We start from the raw sequence: 20,324 nt of genomic DNA, 5'->3' as shown, positions 1-20,324 counted from the left end.
TACATGATTTTTTGCCAAGTAGGTTATTCAACATTCAATTCATACAATAAACAAGTTAAGAGGGAAAAAAATACAGGCAAAGTAATGCAAAAGACAAGAATAGAAATATAGAATAGAAATATTACAATAAAAATATGAGAAAGATACTAAAACAAATATTTAGGCTACAATATAAATGCTGATATAACCGTTTTGTTGTCCTAACTAAAAGAAAAGACCTTGCTGTTATGTCTGAAATGCTCTATATTGAAAGAGTGCGTCCCTTGAAAAGTACACAAAAGGGTGTAAATGGTAAACATGTTCTCGACTGTCCACAGGTCCTTCCTATCGACCAGAGACACATTGAGATCCAGCTGAGGCCAAGATGACATCCTGTTCTCCAATATTAAAAACGAACCGAATATCTGCCCTGAAAGAACACAGCTTATAGCACAGGAAATTGAAATGTATGGTCTGAAGCGTTCACTACCTTGACTGGTATCAGCTTTTACCTGTGTGACCCACCTCAATGTGTGCTTCATAGGCAAACTGTGGAAGATGGAGCACAGCCTTTGACCTCTTCATTAGCCTACCTTGGAGGACAACCCCAGCGTGTTTTATCACAGCACCAACGGTGTCGAGAAGTCGTCAACCTATAGTCACCTGAAGGGAGAAATGCTGTCTGAGGGTTTTGGCTAGAATTATACCAACTCTCTTATTATATCTCAAATGTTTTGGTACCAGCAAGAAGACTGAGGAGAGAGAAAAGATTTCCTGACGCAGACTCTCAGAGGAGCTTCATTATTAACCCGTTTTTAAAATAAAGAAATAAAAGGAGACTCTAAGAGGCAGAAGACTTTGGAGTATTTCTTCCCGTTAGATGGAAGGCAGACTGGAGTCTGCAGAGACTTCTTTCTGAAGACGCTTGATGCATCTGGGAAATTTGCAAGGTCTGCACTCTGCTTAATCCTTTTTTCTCTTCGTATTCACTGGAGACGTGCAAAGTTTCATTTAGCATGTAATTCATATTCAGTGAACATTCATTATAAAAACAGAGCTGAACTTGAAAGCTCATTAGGACTGGACCTAAGCCGTGATGCACTGCATGAAAACTCAGCAACATTGTTTATGAAATTCATTTTGTGTTCATTTTTTACCTTGAAAACAGTTGAAATAAAATAGTCTTGTTCACTTGCACGCCTGTTCTCGAGTACGACTGTTCGATCAAACACAACCTGGTGATGAGGACAGTGTGACATGGTGAAAAGCTCCAGAAAAAGTGAGTAAGTGACTATCAAGTTAAGAAAAGCAAAACGGTTTTGCTGCTCTGCATTTCGTTTCCCCGAAGAGACGTATAATACAAATGCAGCTGACCATTTCTTTAAGAAGAAACAGCTGCTACTGAAAAACATCTACATGTGAAATATCTCAATTTATGCTGAATGAATTGTTTATATATAATTTAAAAGCCGCGGTTTTAGCCTGGAGGGAATGGTATTATTCAGACTGGGTTATTAGATGAGTGGAATTGCTAAGTAGAGACCGTGATGGAGAGAGAGTGTAATGATGTTCGTGTCCAAAAGCGCTGAAAAATTACAGCCATGAATAAGGTCAAATGTATTTTATTTCTTTAAATATAAAAGTCCCCCTAGCCAGAGTGTACAGTTCACAATTTTTCACAGGGTGTTTTGACAATAACGGTGAATATGTCTCCCTTTTTTCCAGATGAATACAGAAACCTTCCACGAATAGTGGAGGGAGGAAAAAAATATATTGTTAATTTGGTTGTCGACAAGGGAAGTCTGATGAAACAGTGAGTGATAGCCAATTTAAGTGCACACTACAAAAAACACAACTACTGCTGCTTTTAAAAATAACTTGTTGTGGAATGAACAAAAGAAAAGATGCTAAATAATATACAGAACTAAAGAGAGACGGATGAAAAATATTCCCCTTTGGCATAAAACTGCACCAGAAAAACTGACTTGGAGCTGAAAACCAACCATCTAATAAACAGCATATTGCTTTGAGAGAACGGCAATCTGTTAATTGTTGGATTCAGAAGAGCTAAACATTCGATGTGATCACGATGTAAACACTTTTCTGTCGATAGTCACAACCCATGTTGAAGAAACACGGTTAACAGTGTGATTGCAACATGTTCGAACCTCAAAGTGAAAAGAAACTACAGGTGAACAGAAACTTCTATATCTTGAATGCTAAGCACTCAGCATGATACACGGGGTGATGTGCTGCTGGTGGTTTCAGTAAATAAAATATTCTGAAGAGTTGATTTCCCTGGCTGTCCTTGAGCCGTTATCAACGCAGGCCAAGAAAGGCTTAGGGGTGATGAAGTAGGAGTTTCAGCATGGACCCAAATCTGAATTTATGCTCTTGTCCAGGATCCAAAGCTTACAGTATATATCACTATTGTCATGGCAACCTACCAGCAAAGCCCACAATCCATTTGGGGGTCCTAACACAAGCTTTATATACTCTAGACATCGATGCCTATAGTCTGGATTTTTTTTTACTGTAACGGTAAGACCCTTCAAATTAAATGTCATTCACAACAGTGAAATAAAACCCACTAGAGTTTCTCCACTGATGACAGTGGAAACACTGCATTTAACATTTGGCGCAGCATGAATAATAATAATAATAAAAAAAAAAGACAATTTCAAGGTAAGCTTTCTAAATACAAACACCAAGTGCTAAAATAATCAGCTAAAAGGATAAGTTCTCAACAAGGTTATTGTGTATGTGTACAAATAATCAAGAGTGACAAATGTTACCAGTACAGTCTGAACTGTAGTCTCGATACAGTTGTCTCTAACACGGACATACCGAAGGCAGTCGTTTGTTCACTCTCTCACCCAAACAGATACTTCAGCGGCTCCTACAAAATGCACATTAAGTAGGTTCAACATACATCATCCAGTCCTCAAATTCCTGGATTGTGTAACTGTGGGTGATTCACTTTTATATTGTTCATATTTGGTTCAGTTCTCAAGTTCCAAAAACTTGTTTACCTTGTATACTGGTCTGCTTCAGGTCACATCCTCCGCTGACCAGTTCTCCCACCTATCTAAGCACCAAAGGGGTCGGTAATGTTCATTGAAGAAGAAAAACAAAAACAAAAAAACACGACAATCGTTGTTGTTGTTCCATCCATCCTTCATCATTCCGTTAGTGCGCTTTTTGTCCTCTTGCCCTGTTTCCCTCCGGCGGAGGTGACGACGTTGCCGTTGCAGGCTCCTGCCGGTACCAGAGTCTGGTCCTGCTCCTCCTCGACGTCCGGAAGCTCCTCTCGGATCTGTCGCAGACGGGCCATTGCGCGGTCGATGGTGGCCGTGCTCACCAGGTTGAAGTCGTGCATGCTGACTAGATGCAGGAGGAAGTTGCGGCAGAGGTTGCGGCGGATGATGTGAGCGCCAGTTTTCTCTGCGAAAAGCATGATGGCCTGATTCATCTGGTTGTCGGCTATGAAACTGACAGGGAAACGGGGAAAACGGAGGATAGAAGAGGTTAGTTTCTAGTGTTTCAATAGATTGATGGGATAAGAGAAGCTGTAACTACAATATGGTACAACTTAGGGCTGGCTAGTACCAACACCCTTAAACCGATATCCATACCAATACTTCATTCAACACCCATCATGTAAATGGAAGCTGTGTGTGTCCCACTGGCTAATCGCCGCCTCACTGCGTAGCGCTCATACAGCGGTTACAGCTGGTAATGCTGACCCACAACCCGCGGTGTTGGGGTCTCAGAAGCGTAACGCCCACCCTCTGGTTCACCCCCATGTTAAAACTTGTAGAACTACTGTGATGATTGGCTGAGAGTAAAATCATATAATGGTATTTTTTTCTAGATCAGAGCACAAAAAGGAGAGATTGCAGGTATCGTTTGATTGAAAAGTTTCGATACTACTTGGTACTGGGTTATATTGGAGTAACGATGCCCAGCCCTCAGTTTAGTTACATACGTTGCTCCAACGTCTAAGTGCTCTGGATTTGTTTTCAAACTGTAGTCAAATCTTCCTGTTTGAACCATTATATTGGTTAAATCTCAGCTTCATCACATCCCACGTACCCGTACTTCATGACATGCAGGTTCCACAGCTTCATCACTTCCTTCTCTCCCTCATTGACATCTGTGAACTCATCCAGTTGCTGTAGGTAAAAAAGAAAAGAAAAGAAAAAGACAAATTATGATACATAGCAATATATAGCAATGGAACCATTTTAATGATTAATTAATTTTAGGTATTTTCTGTCGGCCCTGATAGTGAAGTTACTGTAATATTGAGAGAGACTACGGCAAGGGACGTTAGCAGATTCAGGAAATCAATACTGAAGTGGTACAAATGTTGTGTTCGAGTGTGAGAGCAAGCTGAAGAAGTGTTCTGTGTTGGCAATAGTTTTTGCTCTGAGCACTATTAAGTTATTTATGGGGAGCAGGGCTGACCCAAATGCTTTGACTCTTTGTTGCCATGGTAATCCGACACCAAAATCAGTACTCCAAAGCTTCATTTTCCCCTCCTGTTAACATTTTATTCTCTGGGCACCTCAGAAACACTCACACACAGCCACTTTTATTCTATTTAAATCATTGTAAGAGTCCGATTGTGATAGTTTCCTGGCCTCAGTCAAGGTTACTACACAGTGTTTCCTTAGATTTCAATACTGGATTCTTGCTGGATCACATGGTAGGAAAAAAAACAGTGCCCCTCGGTTTCACAATACATGGGCACAGAATATTAAGTGGAGATAAAATGAAAAATGCCTTTTTAACCCTTTTAGATCACATCATATCGTGCACCTATTTAACAATATATGCAAAAAAATTACAAAACAATTAATTTTATATAATTGTCAAAAACCCAATCAACTTTTCTTCCTGTAAAATAAAATGACGTGTGCTTACGTAAGCTAGTACCAACCAGTTTCAACCGATAATATCACGACATTCATCCATCAATCAAGCTGCAACTTTAAGCGACAAGGAAGGTGTGTGTGTGTGTGAGACGCCTGTCCTCGTAGCTCCGTGTCTCCTGACATCATAAGCCTGCCTACTTTTTAGAGGTCCAATCAAATGCAAAGGATTGGATTTAAATTACTTTCTTAACTGTACATCGCTCAAATATTCCTTTTCACTGGGAAATACTCACTTATACTTACATACGTTTACTTAAATAAAACGTTTACTGCTAATGGGGTATTTTCTTTTAAGAATATATATTATATTATTGCTACGTTAACGTAAATAAAGGATCTGGCTTCTTCTTCCACCACTGAGAACAGGTAAAGTCCATGACATCAACCTTTATTATTATTAAACACATAAATTAATGAGTAGGCCAGGCCTACGTAAATTAATGAATAAATAAATATTAAGCATGGATTCTGTGTGCCAAATAGAGACTCCTAAAGCAATATATACACCATTGAAAACAAAATGTAAGATTTGGGAATAATACGGTCACTATAAACTTGACTCACTACACTGCATGATCGGATACAACTCCCTGTAGCAATATCACTGTAACGTATTAAATTGATACCATAGTAGATAAAAATGCCCAAAAGTACAGTACGGTCACAATAAAAAGGTACTATTCAGTACCACAGACTCATTATAAGTTCCCTTTAGAAATATTAAAGTGATACAACAGCAGATAAAATGCCACAAAGTAAAGTACGTTCATAATAAATTTACTCAGTGCCATAAATATACAATTTTATAGAGAAATTATAGCACACTGTGGAACTACTGTTCTCCTGTAGAAAGGACACAATGTGACTGAGGCAGTCCTAACATGCCCCCCGAGCAGATGTTATTCAGGACAAACTCTATCTGGAAGTACAGTTCACTGTGCAGGAGCCTGAAGTCCAGATGGACGAAACCTAATGATTACACCGATTACAAATCTGTTAGCATGGATTTCCACATCAAGCTTTTTTTCCGTACCATGTGACCCCAGAGGGGCTCTGTCAAATGTAATTATTTTAAAAGATAAAAGTAATAATAAATAATACAGAGGTGTAAAAACCCAGCCAAGGAGAGATTCTATGTTTGGAGTAACTTGAGAAATGGACCTTTAAGGGCGTCTCCATAAATGGTGTGACAACTTAATTCAACAGTGAAGCCAGACACAAACCGACGCAACGAGTAATGGCTTCTCACCGTGGCAGTCTTCTCTCTGAGCCACTCTGGATCTCTCTCGTCCTCACTGTCCTCTTCCATCTCCTGGGGCCGCAGGGGCATGCAGCTGTCACTGTGGAAGTAGAGGCGGTTGTGTCCGCTGACATAGGTCCTCTGCTGCTCCAACTCTCCGTCCTCAGTCTCCAGGAACTCTGACAGACTCGGTTTGGTCCTCTTGGGCCTTGTGGCAGGGGGAGAGAAAAAGAAAATCCTGCATGTACACTATGAACTCTGGAATTTTAAATATTTCAAAATCTTATCTATTAGATAGTACACATACTGATAACCTCAATACTGGTTTCTTCATTTCACAATTAAATAACACTACTTTCGTGTGCCAGATTAAGTAGGCCACCACCGTTAATTCAGTGTGTTGGACACATTTCTAATCTACATTTAAAGAAGTATCAGATCGGAGGCAGAAGGATAGAGATTGCCTGTGTGCTAGTGCACCTTTATCAGGACTTAACATCTTGATCCATGCTTTCAAATACCACACCAGTATGAGAAACCTGCAGACTGAAAAGAGCTCATCTATTTAGGGTCACCTTCTAAATCTGTTTTAATCCAGCTCACTGCTCATGAACAATTCATTGGAGTTAATTCAACTGATTACTAACTCATCACTAAACCAGACTGAATGGAAATCAAATTAAATTCTAAATCATTGAAATGTCTGACATGCTTTTACTTTGAATACAAACACTGCTTTTGAACGGAGGTCCCAAGTTTACCTGCAGACCAGTATGTGAGTTACAGCAGTCCTCTTAACTGGGCCGTTGCGGCTGAAAGCGAAGCCGGGTTGGCTGTGGATGTCCTGAGGGTTACCAACGTACGAGCCGTCATAGCACTCATTGATGGACACGTCTATCCTTGCTCCTTTGGGGTGAGGCTGCAGATTTAAAAGAAAGAAAAAGGCATCAGTGAAATTCGACAGGAAACTGGCCCGATGCATATTGTGACTAAGGAGAACCTGGCACTAGCTGTCAAGGTTAGAAGTGCGATTTCTCAAAGCGGAAGGTACATTAATGCTTTATGATTAAAGTGCCTGTTCAGACAGAGAAACAGAGGGTTCCCTAGAGAAACAGAAGCAGCTAGCTGCAATTAAAAAAGGAGGTAGAGTAGCTTTCTTAAACCCCCTTGTTAAATACTGGGTGCCCTTTGTGGTTTGACAGATGATATGCACTGCAACACCTCAAAAGTTGAGAGCAGTGCAGAGCGGCGGCCGTGAGCTATTCAGTGGGGCACGCTCACATGCACTAATAGCACCCACGGCCGGCAATATATATAAACAAAGCACGGAGGAGCTCAGATTACAACACACACAGAGGGAGAGCGACTTCATTCTCTGCTCAGGTAGACATTACTCCTCTATATCTTTACACAGACTAGTTGTTTGCTACTATATTAATCTCTGGATATCGTATAGAGCACCTTTAACATTTTTCTTTTTGCACTGGGTGACAAAAACACGTCCACATCGCAGGGTTCCCCCAAAAGTCCTGAAAGCTACAAGTTACTTTATTCAGACAATATATGTATTGTCTGTGTCGCTACAGACTGACTAAGCTTCAGCATCAGTTTGATTCAACTCTACAAAAGTTACAAAACATATAAGAGCTGCTTTATTTGTCTTTCATTTAATTTATTCCTCTCAGTTCACCGAACTAGCAAAGCCGTGTAAACACAGATTACTGTCCCTCAGTGTGCGGTGACGTCTGTCTGACACAGAGTTGCTCTCCAGAGATCATCAAAGAATTGCTTCAGAGTAAACTAACCAAGACACAGCGGCCTCCTGCTTTTAACATTCATCTACCAAGCTGTCAATGTTTGTTACCGTGTTCTGGATTGAGATATAGCTTTACATACTAGAGTTGTTAGGATACCAATACCAGTATCGGAAATGCTTCCGATACATCCTGAAGTGCTGGATCAAATATCAGCGAGTCTATGCACTGATCCAATATTATGTTATCATATCCTGTTTCAGGTCATTTATGCTACACAGGACCAACAACACGTGTCATCCACTACCCGATGCGTTCATCCTACCCGATTGGTACTGCGTGTGCAACTTTCAGAGATGAGAAAGAAGCAAGATGGCTCACACTTCTATCATCAGTTCTGGAAAAAACGATCGCTGAGTCCGAAATTGATGTGTTGTAAATGTATGCATTTGTTCATGTTTTACAAAGGGTTTAACCTGAGCCAGGCAGCAAGCATATCACATCAATACAGGGTTAGTAGTATACAGCTGTTAAAAAAATAATAATAGTATATATTTTTGGTTTTAAACGCAGTGGTATCGGATCGGTACTCGATATCAGGCCGATACGCAAGTTCAGGTAGTGGTATCATTTAGGAGAAAAATGGCATCGGAGCATCTCTATCACATACTCTCAATGGAGACTAAAGCTCCAATGAAAAAATGCACACAAAATATGCACAGTACAGCATATTTGGCTATTTTACATTTGTATACTTAACCATTGCTTGAAATCAGGTGGTGTCTTGCAAAGACGCAACTAGCCCAACCAAACATACTCACCACATAGTTGAAGATGAAGCGAGAGTGGGAGAGTTTGAGGTGTTTGAGCAGGCTGTAGAGTTTGCTGCAATTCAGGGTACACCAGGGACAGTGAAGATCATCTCTTGCCTCTGTTTGCTGCCGTGTGTTATTGTTGTACAAGAACTGAACATGGACAGATCACATTAGTATCAAGGTAAACCAGAGAGGATCTAAACCTCCAGCAGATGTAAATGGATGATTCTATTCTAGCATCACAGAACATCAGAGTCACTGTCACATTTTGGTACACGAAACCCTCAGGACCGAGTCTCGATGAACTATTACAAACCAGTAATTTTTTTTCTACAGTATCAAAATGTGACAGTAATTCTAAACATGTTTTAAAATGTCTGAAAAAAACAGACAACATAGACATTTTGCTTTTCAGCAACCTCACCAAAAGATATTCTTGTAAATCAGTGTCCCAAGCCCAGTTTGTGTTTCTCACTGTGTTGTACCTGATAAAATATACGTAGCTTCTGCCGCGGCTCACACAGGACCTGCTCTTTCCTCGTCTGAATGTCTGTGCTCACTGACTCTTTCACTGCTGACGGGAACAGATGGAGAGGTTATTGCTTGGAGAATCACCAATTTGACTTGAAACATTCAACATGCATTTGACAAAAAACAAAAAAAAAGTAGAAACTGTATCGTTTCACCCATAACATCAAGATGACAAGCACACATATCACTGTTGCTAAAGCTCCTTTCAGACATGGAACATGCAACATACCTGGCTTCATCTACCTGTTGAAGTAAAGGCTTTATGGCATTCAAACCCGACAGGTCTCTGTTGTGTAAATGTTCTATTATGGTTCCGTTCAAAAGATGATGGACCATTAAGGCCCTGACACACCAGGCCGATTGTCAATTCCGGGCCGTCAGTGAGCGTCTGTCGGTCTAGTTTTTGCGGTGTGTCCCGCATCGTCGGCTCTAGTCTACCCGCGCCAGAGTTTTTTCGGCCGATTCGGCGGCGGAGTCCGTCGGTGAGAGAAATCACTTCTGCTTAAACGAATCAGGGCACGAGAAAAGAAACGGAAGTGAGGAAAGCAAGCCAACGAGTAAAGTCAAGAGGAAAAACACAGAAGGCTTTTCTCTTTTTTCATCTTCACCTCATCTCACGATTCCTAGTCTTCAGGTTTCCCTTTTTGAATGATGAATACAGACTACCGCGACCTGCTGGTGTGGAGAGCTATTTCCTCTCACGCAGAACGTACGTGCTAGTCGGTCGCTGGCTGTCGTCTTTGCGGTGTGTTCGAGTGCAACTTTTTGGGCAAGACAAAGGCGATGTGAGGTAACGCAACAGTTGGCCTTCGTCGCCGCTGGTTCTTTGATGTCGGTTTGGTGTGTCTGGGCCTTTACAGGTAGAATAGCAATGCTTGTGTAATATTCGGCTCCTTACTGCCACAACAGTTGAAATGTAGTAAGAGTGTTTACAGATTTCTCCTGGGTTGCATCAGCGAGGGATTTCAAAACTCATTTTGCAGTTGGATAAATGTTTCTCTGTGGCTTAATTAATGACCATCATGCATCATGAGTGCTGAAGGGAGCCTCGACCCCACTTCTCACTTGCCTAAGCAACCATGTAGACACTTTAAAATGTACCACCGTATAAATTTCTTCATTAATTAGATATAACATCTATAATTCTGCTGCCTATTTTCACACAGCCTGAACAGAGTTAAAAATGACACGATGTTGGGTAATGACTCATGCAGTAGGCAAACATTTTGCTTGATATTCACACATACTTCATGACTTCTACAGAAACATGACTCAGGGCCTTATTCAAAAGATTCACATGATAAGTTGCCAGAACATTCATGGAGTGAAGAGCAAAAGGACTCGAGAGCTATGGCTCACAGAGTGCCTTTTGCCAGATTCAGTTACAAATAGACCATCCCACACCAATATCACAGTGGGGGAAAAATCCAAAACCATGAACCATTCAGCTTTAATCAGAGAATCTGGCATGAAATAAAGAAATTATATTCAGATTGGTGTCATTTATGAAGCCTTTTACAACACTTTTCATGAAAGCAGAAGATGAATTAACCATTTATGTGCCCCTCCCATCATTCATTGATATTTCCTGCTCTTAAATGTAACATAGGATTAAATGTAATTGATGTTTCCAAACTAAAAATATTGATAGAAATCCTCAACATCACAGCATATTTCTAAATCAGCCTCATATTAAAAAAAGTTCAAACTACCCCGTGGTGTTTTTGTACTTACTCATGAGGGCAGCTCGGTGATTGCTGGTTCTAGTCTCCATGGGGCTGGAGCTGTCGGAGTTGCGTGTGGCAAGAGGTTTTGCCACGGGGGCAGTGGATTTTCCGCTAGCATCACCTGTCCAACGCAGCATGAACTGCAATGTGGGTCCCTGAGAAAATGTCTCAAATGGTGGCAGTCTCTGTGGAACGGTCATACAGAGTTATGGTCGGATGTGGTGATATGAAGAGGACAGCAATTCTTGAAACTATGACCGCCATACAAGCCCCCCCCCCTTACCTTTCCATCCAGAATGGTTTCCCACGTAGCTCGCTTCTTGCTGACAGGGCTGTCCTCCATCCCTTGCATCGACACCTCGTACTCCCCATCCAGCAGCTGCAATCTCCTGCAGAGAACAAATCAAGAGTGATTTTAAGGTAGTCAAAAGAACGGCAAAAAAGTGATGTGAAAACGTCAATGAAAACCTTACCTATTCTTATCAAAGACAGTCATCTGTGCAACAAAGGTCTCTGTGGTCTCTCCCTCGTCTCTATGGGATGAACTTCTCTTCTTTCTACTAGGAGTATCTATTACATCTTGGCATAAAACAAAATGAAAATACAAAAATAGAGTGAGAAATTTCATATCCAACCTGCAACTATTTCAGTGACATCTCACATTATTATTCAGATGATGTGCCCAGAGAAAGCTCCTTGCAACCAGCAGCTTGCTGTGGCCCAATTCTGAGCTGTCATAGTCTCCCTGTGCTGATCTCATAACAACATGAACTGTTGAAATCAGTCATCCTGATGCAAACTGTATCTGTATTACAGAGCGTGGATTTCCTACCAATGTTCTCGTTGGCCTCTCCGTTGACCAGACCATTAGTATCTCTCCTCCCTGTGCGTGACACCCTGAACAGGAGCGAGTAGGACTTGACCATGTGGCTGTTGCTGGGCTCAAACTCGTTGCTGGAGACCAGTAAGGATGGGTAGGAGCCATGCTTGGTTTGGTTACTGTCAGGATTCAAAGGCACCTGCTTTTTACCTGTAGGCACTTGCTTTATCGGGCAGCTGACATCCTGAAAGAAAAATAACCAAACGTAATTTAACAAAACACGATCGCTAGTAATAGTAAAATGAAATGATGTTCTGTTAAAGTAAGAGACTGTCTCCATAGTGTTTGACTTTACCTTGCGTTTTTTATGGCAGACTTTGACAAGTAGCACCTCTAAGGACACGGAATTTTGTTCATTTTCTGAATTCTGAGATGGCTTTTCTGCATGGTAACAAAAGTTCAGTGTTAATCCTTTAGTCCATTTGTGATACACAACAAAATCCCAGATTACATTAAAGTGAAGCACACGTGATTTTCATTGCTATCTGTATATAAGGCTGATGCCATACTGGTACGTTGTTTATGTTGCTCCTGAGGAAAAGCGTCCACTCCTTCTGTCACTAGTATCACTGTGTGTTTTAAATATTTTTTTTTGGCAAACCCCTTGCTTCAACACAAATCTTCAGCATGCTAGCAGTTGTTGAATTTAGTTGAGTGGTTTCATGGCAACATAGTGCTGACAATGTCTACATGTGCACTAGTATCCTAGTTTTGAGTTTTATTCTGGTTTTGATCTTAGACAGGATGTTTACATGAAACATGAGAAAGCTGTATACATAATCCTAACTGTATCCAGGTTTCTGATCATCTGTGTGCAGTTGTGTCTTGACCAGGGATGGAAATTAGCCCCAACCACCAACCGAATGGTGGTGAAATATGCAAATGACTGCTAGATTTGCTTCACTTGCCACATCAAAGAACAATGGTAATCTAATGAGTGGCTGTTAGATTACAAAAAATATATATTTTCCAACCCTGTTCTTGACCGCTCCCCATCTGAGCCACTGTATTCTATACCAACAGAGAATGATCAGAAAACCTGACTAAGGTGTTGTCATACCACAATATCCCATTTTTTATCGGAGCACTCCGGGTTATACCCAGGTTTCCCAACACCAGAGTAAGGTCCAATCCCAGAATATGGTGTTTAAATGCAGAACACATAACATTATAATAATAATAATTGTGAGTATTTCCCGTTAAACAAATATACTACTACGTAAAATCTGCTTACCATCCTTATGGAAGAACCCAGTGAAGGTTAACTGTAGATGTGAAGATAAACTGAAGAACCAACAGAAAACAATGCACTGGTGAGATTGGGTCATATCAACTACTCCTTCAACTATGAATATTAATGGTAATAGATTTAAGTCAATATCGTTGACAACTCTGTGTTACCTTAGAGAATCCTGCTCTTCTTTCATCCTCTCGACTGTCTGCAACATGTCGTCCACTTTGAACGTTTTCCTGGGAGGAGGGATTACAAGTCCCACAGGTTCAAGTATTATTAATTCAGTATTAATTAATTAATGCTTTAAATAAGATTATAAACATATCAGATAGGAATGTTTTCATCTTTTCAAACTCTGTTGATGCATTATTAAAAAAAGAACTCTATTCATATATCATAACTGAAAACACATCAGATTTCATACCTTTTGGCATTTGTTCGGCCATTTCTGTGAGACATGAAGGTGAGCGTCCTGTGCAAAAATATGGGCTGAAAAGGAAAGAAAGAATGAATTAAATCACTCATTTTAAAGTGGGCTGGCCAATCAATACAATGACTCACAAGAAAATATAGCATGACTTACTGCAATCAAATTCCTTGTGCGGAGGAATCTGTATATCTGAGTTGGTTCTGGAAACAGAAAAAAGGTGTTATTGTGATATCACATCACTGTTTTCAGGATTACTTTGCAAGGTTCAACCAGGAGCCCACTGAAATCTGAAACATGAGCAGACATACAAAAAAGGGGCGGTTTTACAGAGAGCTTCTTCTTTCTGAGACAAACCCCTCCATCAGTCAAAATCACAATATGTCAGCATCTTGAAAAATTAATCCAATATTATTGTTAACACATGCCAAAAGAAGGGGTGTTAACAGGTGGTGGCTGATTAGGCAAAACACCCAGCAACTAAAGGAAAACTGATATATGAAACAATCCATGTGATTTTTATTAATTCCAGTCTGAGATACCTAAATAACAGTTAGCATCAGATTCGTGTAGTTATTCTCTGACAGACCCCTCCATCAGTCTGCTGTCAGTCAATATCTCAGTTTGTCAGCATCTTGAGAAATTAATCCATATTATTGCTAACACATGCCAAAAGAAGGGGTGTTCAACAGTTTTCTTCATCTCCTTATATTTTTATATCTGGTACATTTTTTTTTGTACTTTGTACTACTAACTTTTTTCACTGCCTTTTTACTAACATGTTTTGCTCTATGGAACTGTGATGCTGGAAACCTGAATTTCCCTCGGGATCAATAAAGTTACCATCGATCTATCTATCTATCTATCACAGATAAACTAGGGAGGGCCTGAGACAGACCCCTCCATCAGTCTGCTGTCAGTCAATATGTCAGAGAAATTAATCCATATTATTGCTAACACATGCCAAAAGTAGGGGTGTTAACAGGTGGTGGCTGATTAGGCAAAACACCCATCAACTAAAGAAAAAACTGATATATTTAACAATCCATGTGTTTTCATTGATTCCAGTCTGACACCTAAATAACAGTTAACATCAGATTTGTCTAGTTTTAACTAAGGGACGCCTGTCAGCCAAAAGCTAGTTATTGAAAACAAAATAAGTAACAGTAAAGTTAAGCTGGTAGCTAAACATGTGTATTGAATGCATAGAAAAGTTCCTCTCCCGTTACCAAAAAAAAAACATTGTTTTCAATCAAACCATGACTCTTTGAAAATGATTAGAGTTCAGTTATTCATGATGTTTTCCCCTCACCATTTCCTTTCAAATCTAAACATGTAATGAGATACAATTTTTGCGTGTCTAGTTATTCTCTGACAGACCCCTCCTTCAGTCTGCTGTCAGTCAATATCTCAGTATGTCAGCATCTTGAGAAATGAACCCATATTATTGCTAACACATGCCAAAAGAAGGGGTGTTTAACCGTTTTCTTCATCTCCTTGTATTTTTATATCTGGTATATTTTTTGTACTTTGCACTACTACATTTTTTTTATTGCCTATTTACTAACATGTTTTGCACTATGGAACTGTGATGCTGGGAACTTGAATTTCCCTCGGGATCAATGAAGTTACTATCTATCTATCTATCTATCTATCTATCACAGATAAACTAGGGAGGCCTGTCAGCCAAAAGCTAGTTATTGAAAACAAAATAAGTAACAGTAAAGTTAAGCTGGTAGCTAAACGCTTATTGAATGCATAGAAAAGTTCCTCTAGTGTTACAAAAAAACAAACAGAAAAGTTGCATTACTCATACCATATCATGCCAAAAGAAGGGGTGTTAACAGGTGGTGGCTGATTAGGCAAAGCACCCACCAACTAAAGGAAAACTGATATTAAACAATCCATGTGTTTTTGTTGATTACAGTCTGATTTACCTAAATAACAGTGAGCATCAGATTCATCTAGATATAACAACCCACATAACAGATAAACTAGGGAGGCCTGTCAGCCAAAAGCTAGTTATTGAAAACAAAATAAGTAACAGTAAAGTTAAGCAGGTAGCTAAACACGTATTGAATACATAGAAAATTAAATTCCTTGTGCGGAGGAATCTGTATATCTGAGTTGGTTCTGGAAAAAGAAAAAAAGGTGATAACTTTGATTCGTCTAGTTATTCTCTGACAGACCCCTCCTTCAGTCTGCTGTCAGTCAATATCTCAGTATGTCAGCATCTTCAGAAATGAATCCATATTATTGCTAACACATGCCAAAAGAAGGGGTGTTAACAGGTGGTGGCTGATTAGGCAAATCCCCCAGCAACTAAAGCAAAACTGATATATTAAACAATCCACGTGTTTTTATTGATTCCAGTCTGACACCTAAATAACAGTTAGCATCAGATTCGTCTAGTTATAACAACCCACATATAACAGATAAACTAAGTGCTCCTGCTTTTTCTGACAGACCCCTCCATCAGTCTGCTGTCAGTCAATAGCTCAGAGAAATTAATCCATATTATTGCTAACACATGCCAAAAGAAGGGGTGTTAACAGGTGGTGGCTGATTAGGCAGCAACTAAAGAAAAAAACTGATATAATAAACAATCCATGTGTTTTATTGATTGCAGTCTGATTCCTAAATAACAGTGAGTCAGATTCGTCTAGTTATAACTAAGAGAGGCCTGTCAGCCAAAAGCTAGTTATTGAAAACAAAATAAGTGACAGTAAAGTTAAGCTGCGTAGCTAAACACATATTGAATACATAGAAAACGTCCTCTCTCGTGTTAACCAAATAAAACAGTAAAGTTTGCCTGACAAAGTGACTGGGGAGGGATGTCTCACTTTCAAAGGCCTGCAGGAACAGCTCATGGTCGGCCTGGATCTGCTCCATCTTCGGCTTCTTCACAGAGTTCATCATGGCTGATGAGGCCGGGTACACAGCTCCGTTAGCTTTACAACTAGCCCCACTCATAATAGCACCTGAGTTCTGCCAGTGATAACAAAACACATTAATAATAATTAAAACAACAAATGAAAATACAACATGTTAGCCAGTAGCAGTTAGCAGTCGAGCTAGCTCAGCTAAAAAGCTCAATGCTAACATGTCAGTTTGCTTTTATATTTCAGCGTCGGATCAATTCGTGTATTTAGACTATTATTAACAAAAAAAATGTGTTATATATAGTGTGTAAATAAAGGTAACCCACCCTGGCCGATGGCATTAACTGGTTGTCCTCGCTGCCTGCAGCAGAAGCCTGCTGGCAGACTGAAACATGAAGATGAAGAGGAGGCGAAAGAGACGCTAGTTAGCTCGCAATGCTAACATGGTTTTAACTAGAAAAACACCCAAACAATGTGACCTCCGAACACCTGAGGTTTCTCCGCATTCAGATGTCTTCAAATACCGAGCTGGTTGTAGTATTTGTTGGATAAAATGATTGGTAATTTATTGTTGGTGTTGGTTTTTCCTCTTCAGTTTTTTTGTACTGAACAACAGAGCAGGAGTCAGCTGTCAGCCAATAGGAGACGAGCTGAGAGAATGCGGCGCTCTGATTGGCTGCTGAGCTCCGGAGGTGACACACAACCCGCTCTCGCTTTCTGCGATTTTTGCGGGAAATCTATTTTTTTTATCAGAATTTTTCATCATCAAGACAAGACGACTATTACATGTCTTATTATTCATAGGAGGCTTTACAGTTTGCAGTACATCATGTACTCCATAATCCATATCCTCTAGGATATGGATTTATTTCATGGCAAAGAAATACATGGAACTAAATAGTCTCTAATAAATCCATCTATAATAAACAGTCAAGAGCTGAAAGTAATTATTTTAAGTCTCGGGTTGGTATTATTATATGGCATAAACGCCAGATAATTTCATTATATTATATGATATGATAATTTCATATCATATCATATAATATAATTTAAATATCATTTTAATATAATATAATACAATATAATGAAATAATTTATATAACTATAAATTATAATATAATATAGATGACCCTGGTGTTAAAACATATATCTCATTATTCATAAGAGACTTTACAGTTTGCAGTACATTATGTATCCCATAAATATCTATCTCTATGTGACTGTATGTTGTTAAATGTATTTATTTCATGGGAAAGAAATACATGGAACTAAATAATCTTCAATAAATCCATCTACAATAAATAGTCCAGAGGTGAAAGTAATTATTTTGAGTCTCGGGTTGGTATTATTATATGGCATATAAGCCAGATAATTTTATTATAATATAATATAATATAATATAAAATAATACAATATAATATAATATATCCATCCATCCATCCATCTTCAACCGCTTATCCGGGATCGGGTCGCGGGGGCAACAGCTCCAGCAGGGGACCCCAAACTTCCCTTTCCCGGGCCACATTAACCAGCTCTGACTGGGGGATCCCGAGGCGTTCCCAGGCCAGAGTAGAGATATAATCTCTCCATCTAGTCCTGGGTCTTCCCCGTGGTCTCCTCCCAGCTGGTCGTGCCTGGAACACCTCCCAAGGGAGGCGCCCAGGAGGCATCCGTGCTAGATGCCCGAACCACCTCAACTGGCTCCTTTCGACGCAAAGGAGCAAGGACTCTACTCCGAGTCCCTCACGGATGACTGAGCTTCTTACCCTATCTCTAAGGGAGACGCCAGCCACCCTCCTGAGGAAACCCATTTCGGCCGCTTGCACCCGCGACCTCGTTCTTTCGGTCATGACCCAACCCTCATGACCATAGGTGAGAGTAGGAACGAAGATTGAACGGTAGATCGAGAGCTTTGCCTTCCGGCTCAGCTCTCTTTTCGTCACAACGGTGCGGTAAAGCGAATGCAATATATAAATATAATATAATATAATGAAATTATTTATATAAAAATATAATATAATATAATATAATATAATATAATATAATATAATATAATATAATATAATATAATATAATACAATATAATATAATATAATGTAATATAATGAAAATATTTATATAACAATAAATTATAATATAATATCATATAATGAAATTATTTATATAACAATAAATTATAATATAATATCATATAATATAATATAATATAATACAATATAATATAATATAATTGTTATAATTTTTTTCTTTTTTCCCTTTTAAAAGTTTTTTTTGGGAGTTTTTTTTCCTTATCCGATGAGAGGGTTGTACTGTAAAAGACAGAGGGTGTCGTATCCTCTACAGATTGTAAATCCCCCTGAGGCAAATTTGTGATTTATGATTATTTTGGGCTATACGAATAAAATTGACTTGACTATATTATATTATATTATATTATATTACATTATATATCCCATTTGTATTTTATACAATCAGAAATATTCTTAATGAAACTGAACATTACAGCAGCATAAATGAGTAAACTGTACGTACATCAGTACAGTATAGTCGGCTGCATGGTGATTGAAAACATAATATTTAAATGTTAATTTTGTTGATAACAAGACGGCAATTAATAACGTCAAGGGGAATAATTTGTCCTCAGGTTCTTAAGATGTATGTCTGTTTAGGAACATCTTAATTTTCCTTTAACTGTGATTCAGCTTAATGAAAAATTTAGAATTCATTTTCTAAATTGTATGAGGGGTTAACAGAGTTGTTAATAATGATGCAATGAGAATATTACTAAAAAGAACAAGATGTTCCAGTGCAAGTGAAATGTTTGTGTATGCAGGCATAAATACTTTTCAAACTATATTAAGAAATCTCATGTACAAATTTATATGCCGGCATAATCACTCTGAGAATGACATCATCTTGCGGTTGTCTAACATCAGATTTAGCACTTCACGGTACCAATCACAGCTGTGGAGGCCCTGGTATAGTTCTTTATATGTAACGCATTGATGTATGTATATATATCTATAGTACTTCCTGTATTGTAATGTATTATAATGTATTGTTGTTGTTTTTTCTTTTTTTTCTTATCTGGACCTTGAGTCTGCAATAAAGTTTGAATTGAATTGCACACTTTGCTAATGTATATACTGTAGTATCTTGCACACGTTTGCTAATGTATATAGTATGTTAATGCACACATGCTAATGCATATAGTGGGTTATTCTATGTTTTTAATTTAGATTTGTGTTAATGCTAGTTGTAGTAGTCAGGTTTATTTATAGTGTATTCCAATATTCTTTATATTTTGTATTCTATGGATATATTTCTGTAATGTTGACGTGTACATTTTATGTACTATTCCTGTGCATTGCTTGGATAACCTGCTGCTGTAACACAATAATTTCCTAATTTGGGATCAATAAAGTCTATCTATCTATCTATCTATCTATCTATCTATCTATCTATCTATCTATCTATCTCTATCTATCTATCTATCTATCTATCTATCTATCTATCTATCTATCTATCTATCTATCTATCTCTATCTATCTATCTATCTATCTATCTATCTATCTATATATTTATATTAATATTAATATTTTTAATATCTTTTAATCATGACTTTTTATAGTTCTCCCTGTATTGTAATGTCTTATATGTAATGTATTGTTGTTGTTTTTTCTTTTTTCTTATCTGGACCTTGAGTCTGCAATAAAGTTTGAATTGAATTGAATTAATCTCAATTAGAATTTCCCAATCAACAATTTTTTTATTCATTTTAAAGTATTTGACTAATATATTTGTTATTTCATGTCATTTAAATCAGTGAGGATAGTGTGTCAGTGATCAGTAGATTAGCTGGTTTGAATCTGTTTTGCCAGACTTGATGGTGTTTCCTGACGGACCTATTTAAAG

General features: G+C 38.6%; 1 protein-coding gene across 4 annotated transcripts; it reads right to left on the bottom strand.

Moving 5' to 3' along the window:
* Positions 1-1,585: 1,585 nt before the first annotated feature.
* On the bottom strand, positions 1,586-17,051 carry suz12b (SUZ12 polycomb repressive complex 2 subunit b). 4 transcript variants are annotated; one of them, XM_074630458.1, is made up of 18 exons: positions 16,899-17,037; positions 16,736-16,794; positions 16,371-16,515; positions 13,684-13,730; positions 13,525-13,589; positions 13,268-13,336; positions 13,101-13,150; positions 12,162-12,247; positions 11,819-12,050; positions 11,460-11,565; positions 11,270-11,375; positions 10,994-11,171; positions 9,214-9,302; positions 8,735-8,878; positions 6,921-7,078; positions 6,169-6,367; positions 4,081-4,154; positions 1,586-3,470 (listed from the first exon to the last, which is right to left on the bottom strand). In XM_074630458.1, the coding sequence occupies exons 2-18, from the start codon at positions 16,748-16,750 to the stop codon at positions 3,161-3,163; spliced, it is 2,073 nt and encodes a 690-aa protein (XP_074486559.1). In that variant the 5' UTR covers positions 16,751-16,794; positions 16,899-17,037; the 3' UTR covers positions 1,586-3,160. The 4 variants fall into 4 exon arrangements, with proteins under 4 accessions (XP_074486559.1, XP_074486560.1, XP_074486557.1 ...); XM_074630459.1 differs by having other exon boundaries at positions 3,009-3,470; positions 4,075-4,154; positions 16,371-16,448; positions 16,899-17,051; XM_074630456.1 differs by having other exon boundaries at positions 3,009-3,470; positions 4,075-4,154.
* Between the last annotated feature and the right edge of the window lie 3,273 nt (positions 17,052-20,324).

Source organism: Sebastes fasciatus, chromosome 3, assembly GCF_043250625.1.
Source record: "Sebastes fasciatus isolate fSebFas1 chromosome 3, fSebFas1.pri, whole genome shotgun sequence".
In the NCBI taxonomy this organism is placed as follows: domain Eukaryota; kingdom Metazoa; phylum Chordata; class Actinopteri; order Perciformes; family Sebastidae; genus Sebastes; species Sebastes fasciatus.
This window is presented reverse-complemented; position numbering and strand designations above follow the sequence as displayed.

Coding starts and splice junctions, on each gene's coding strand:
- suz12b (XM_074630456.1), bottom strand. Junction 12,051..12,161: donor TCTGCCATAAAAAACGCAAG/GTAAAGTCAAAC, acceptor TTTTTCTTTCAG/GATGTCAGCTGCCCGATAAA. Junction 9,303..10,993: donor TCACCGAGCTGCCCTCATGA/GTAAGTACAAAA, acceptor TGTTCCCGTCAG/CAGTGAAAGAGTCAGTGAGC.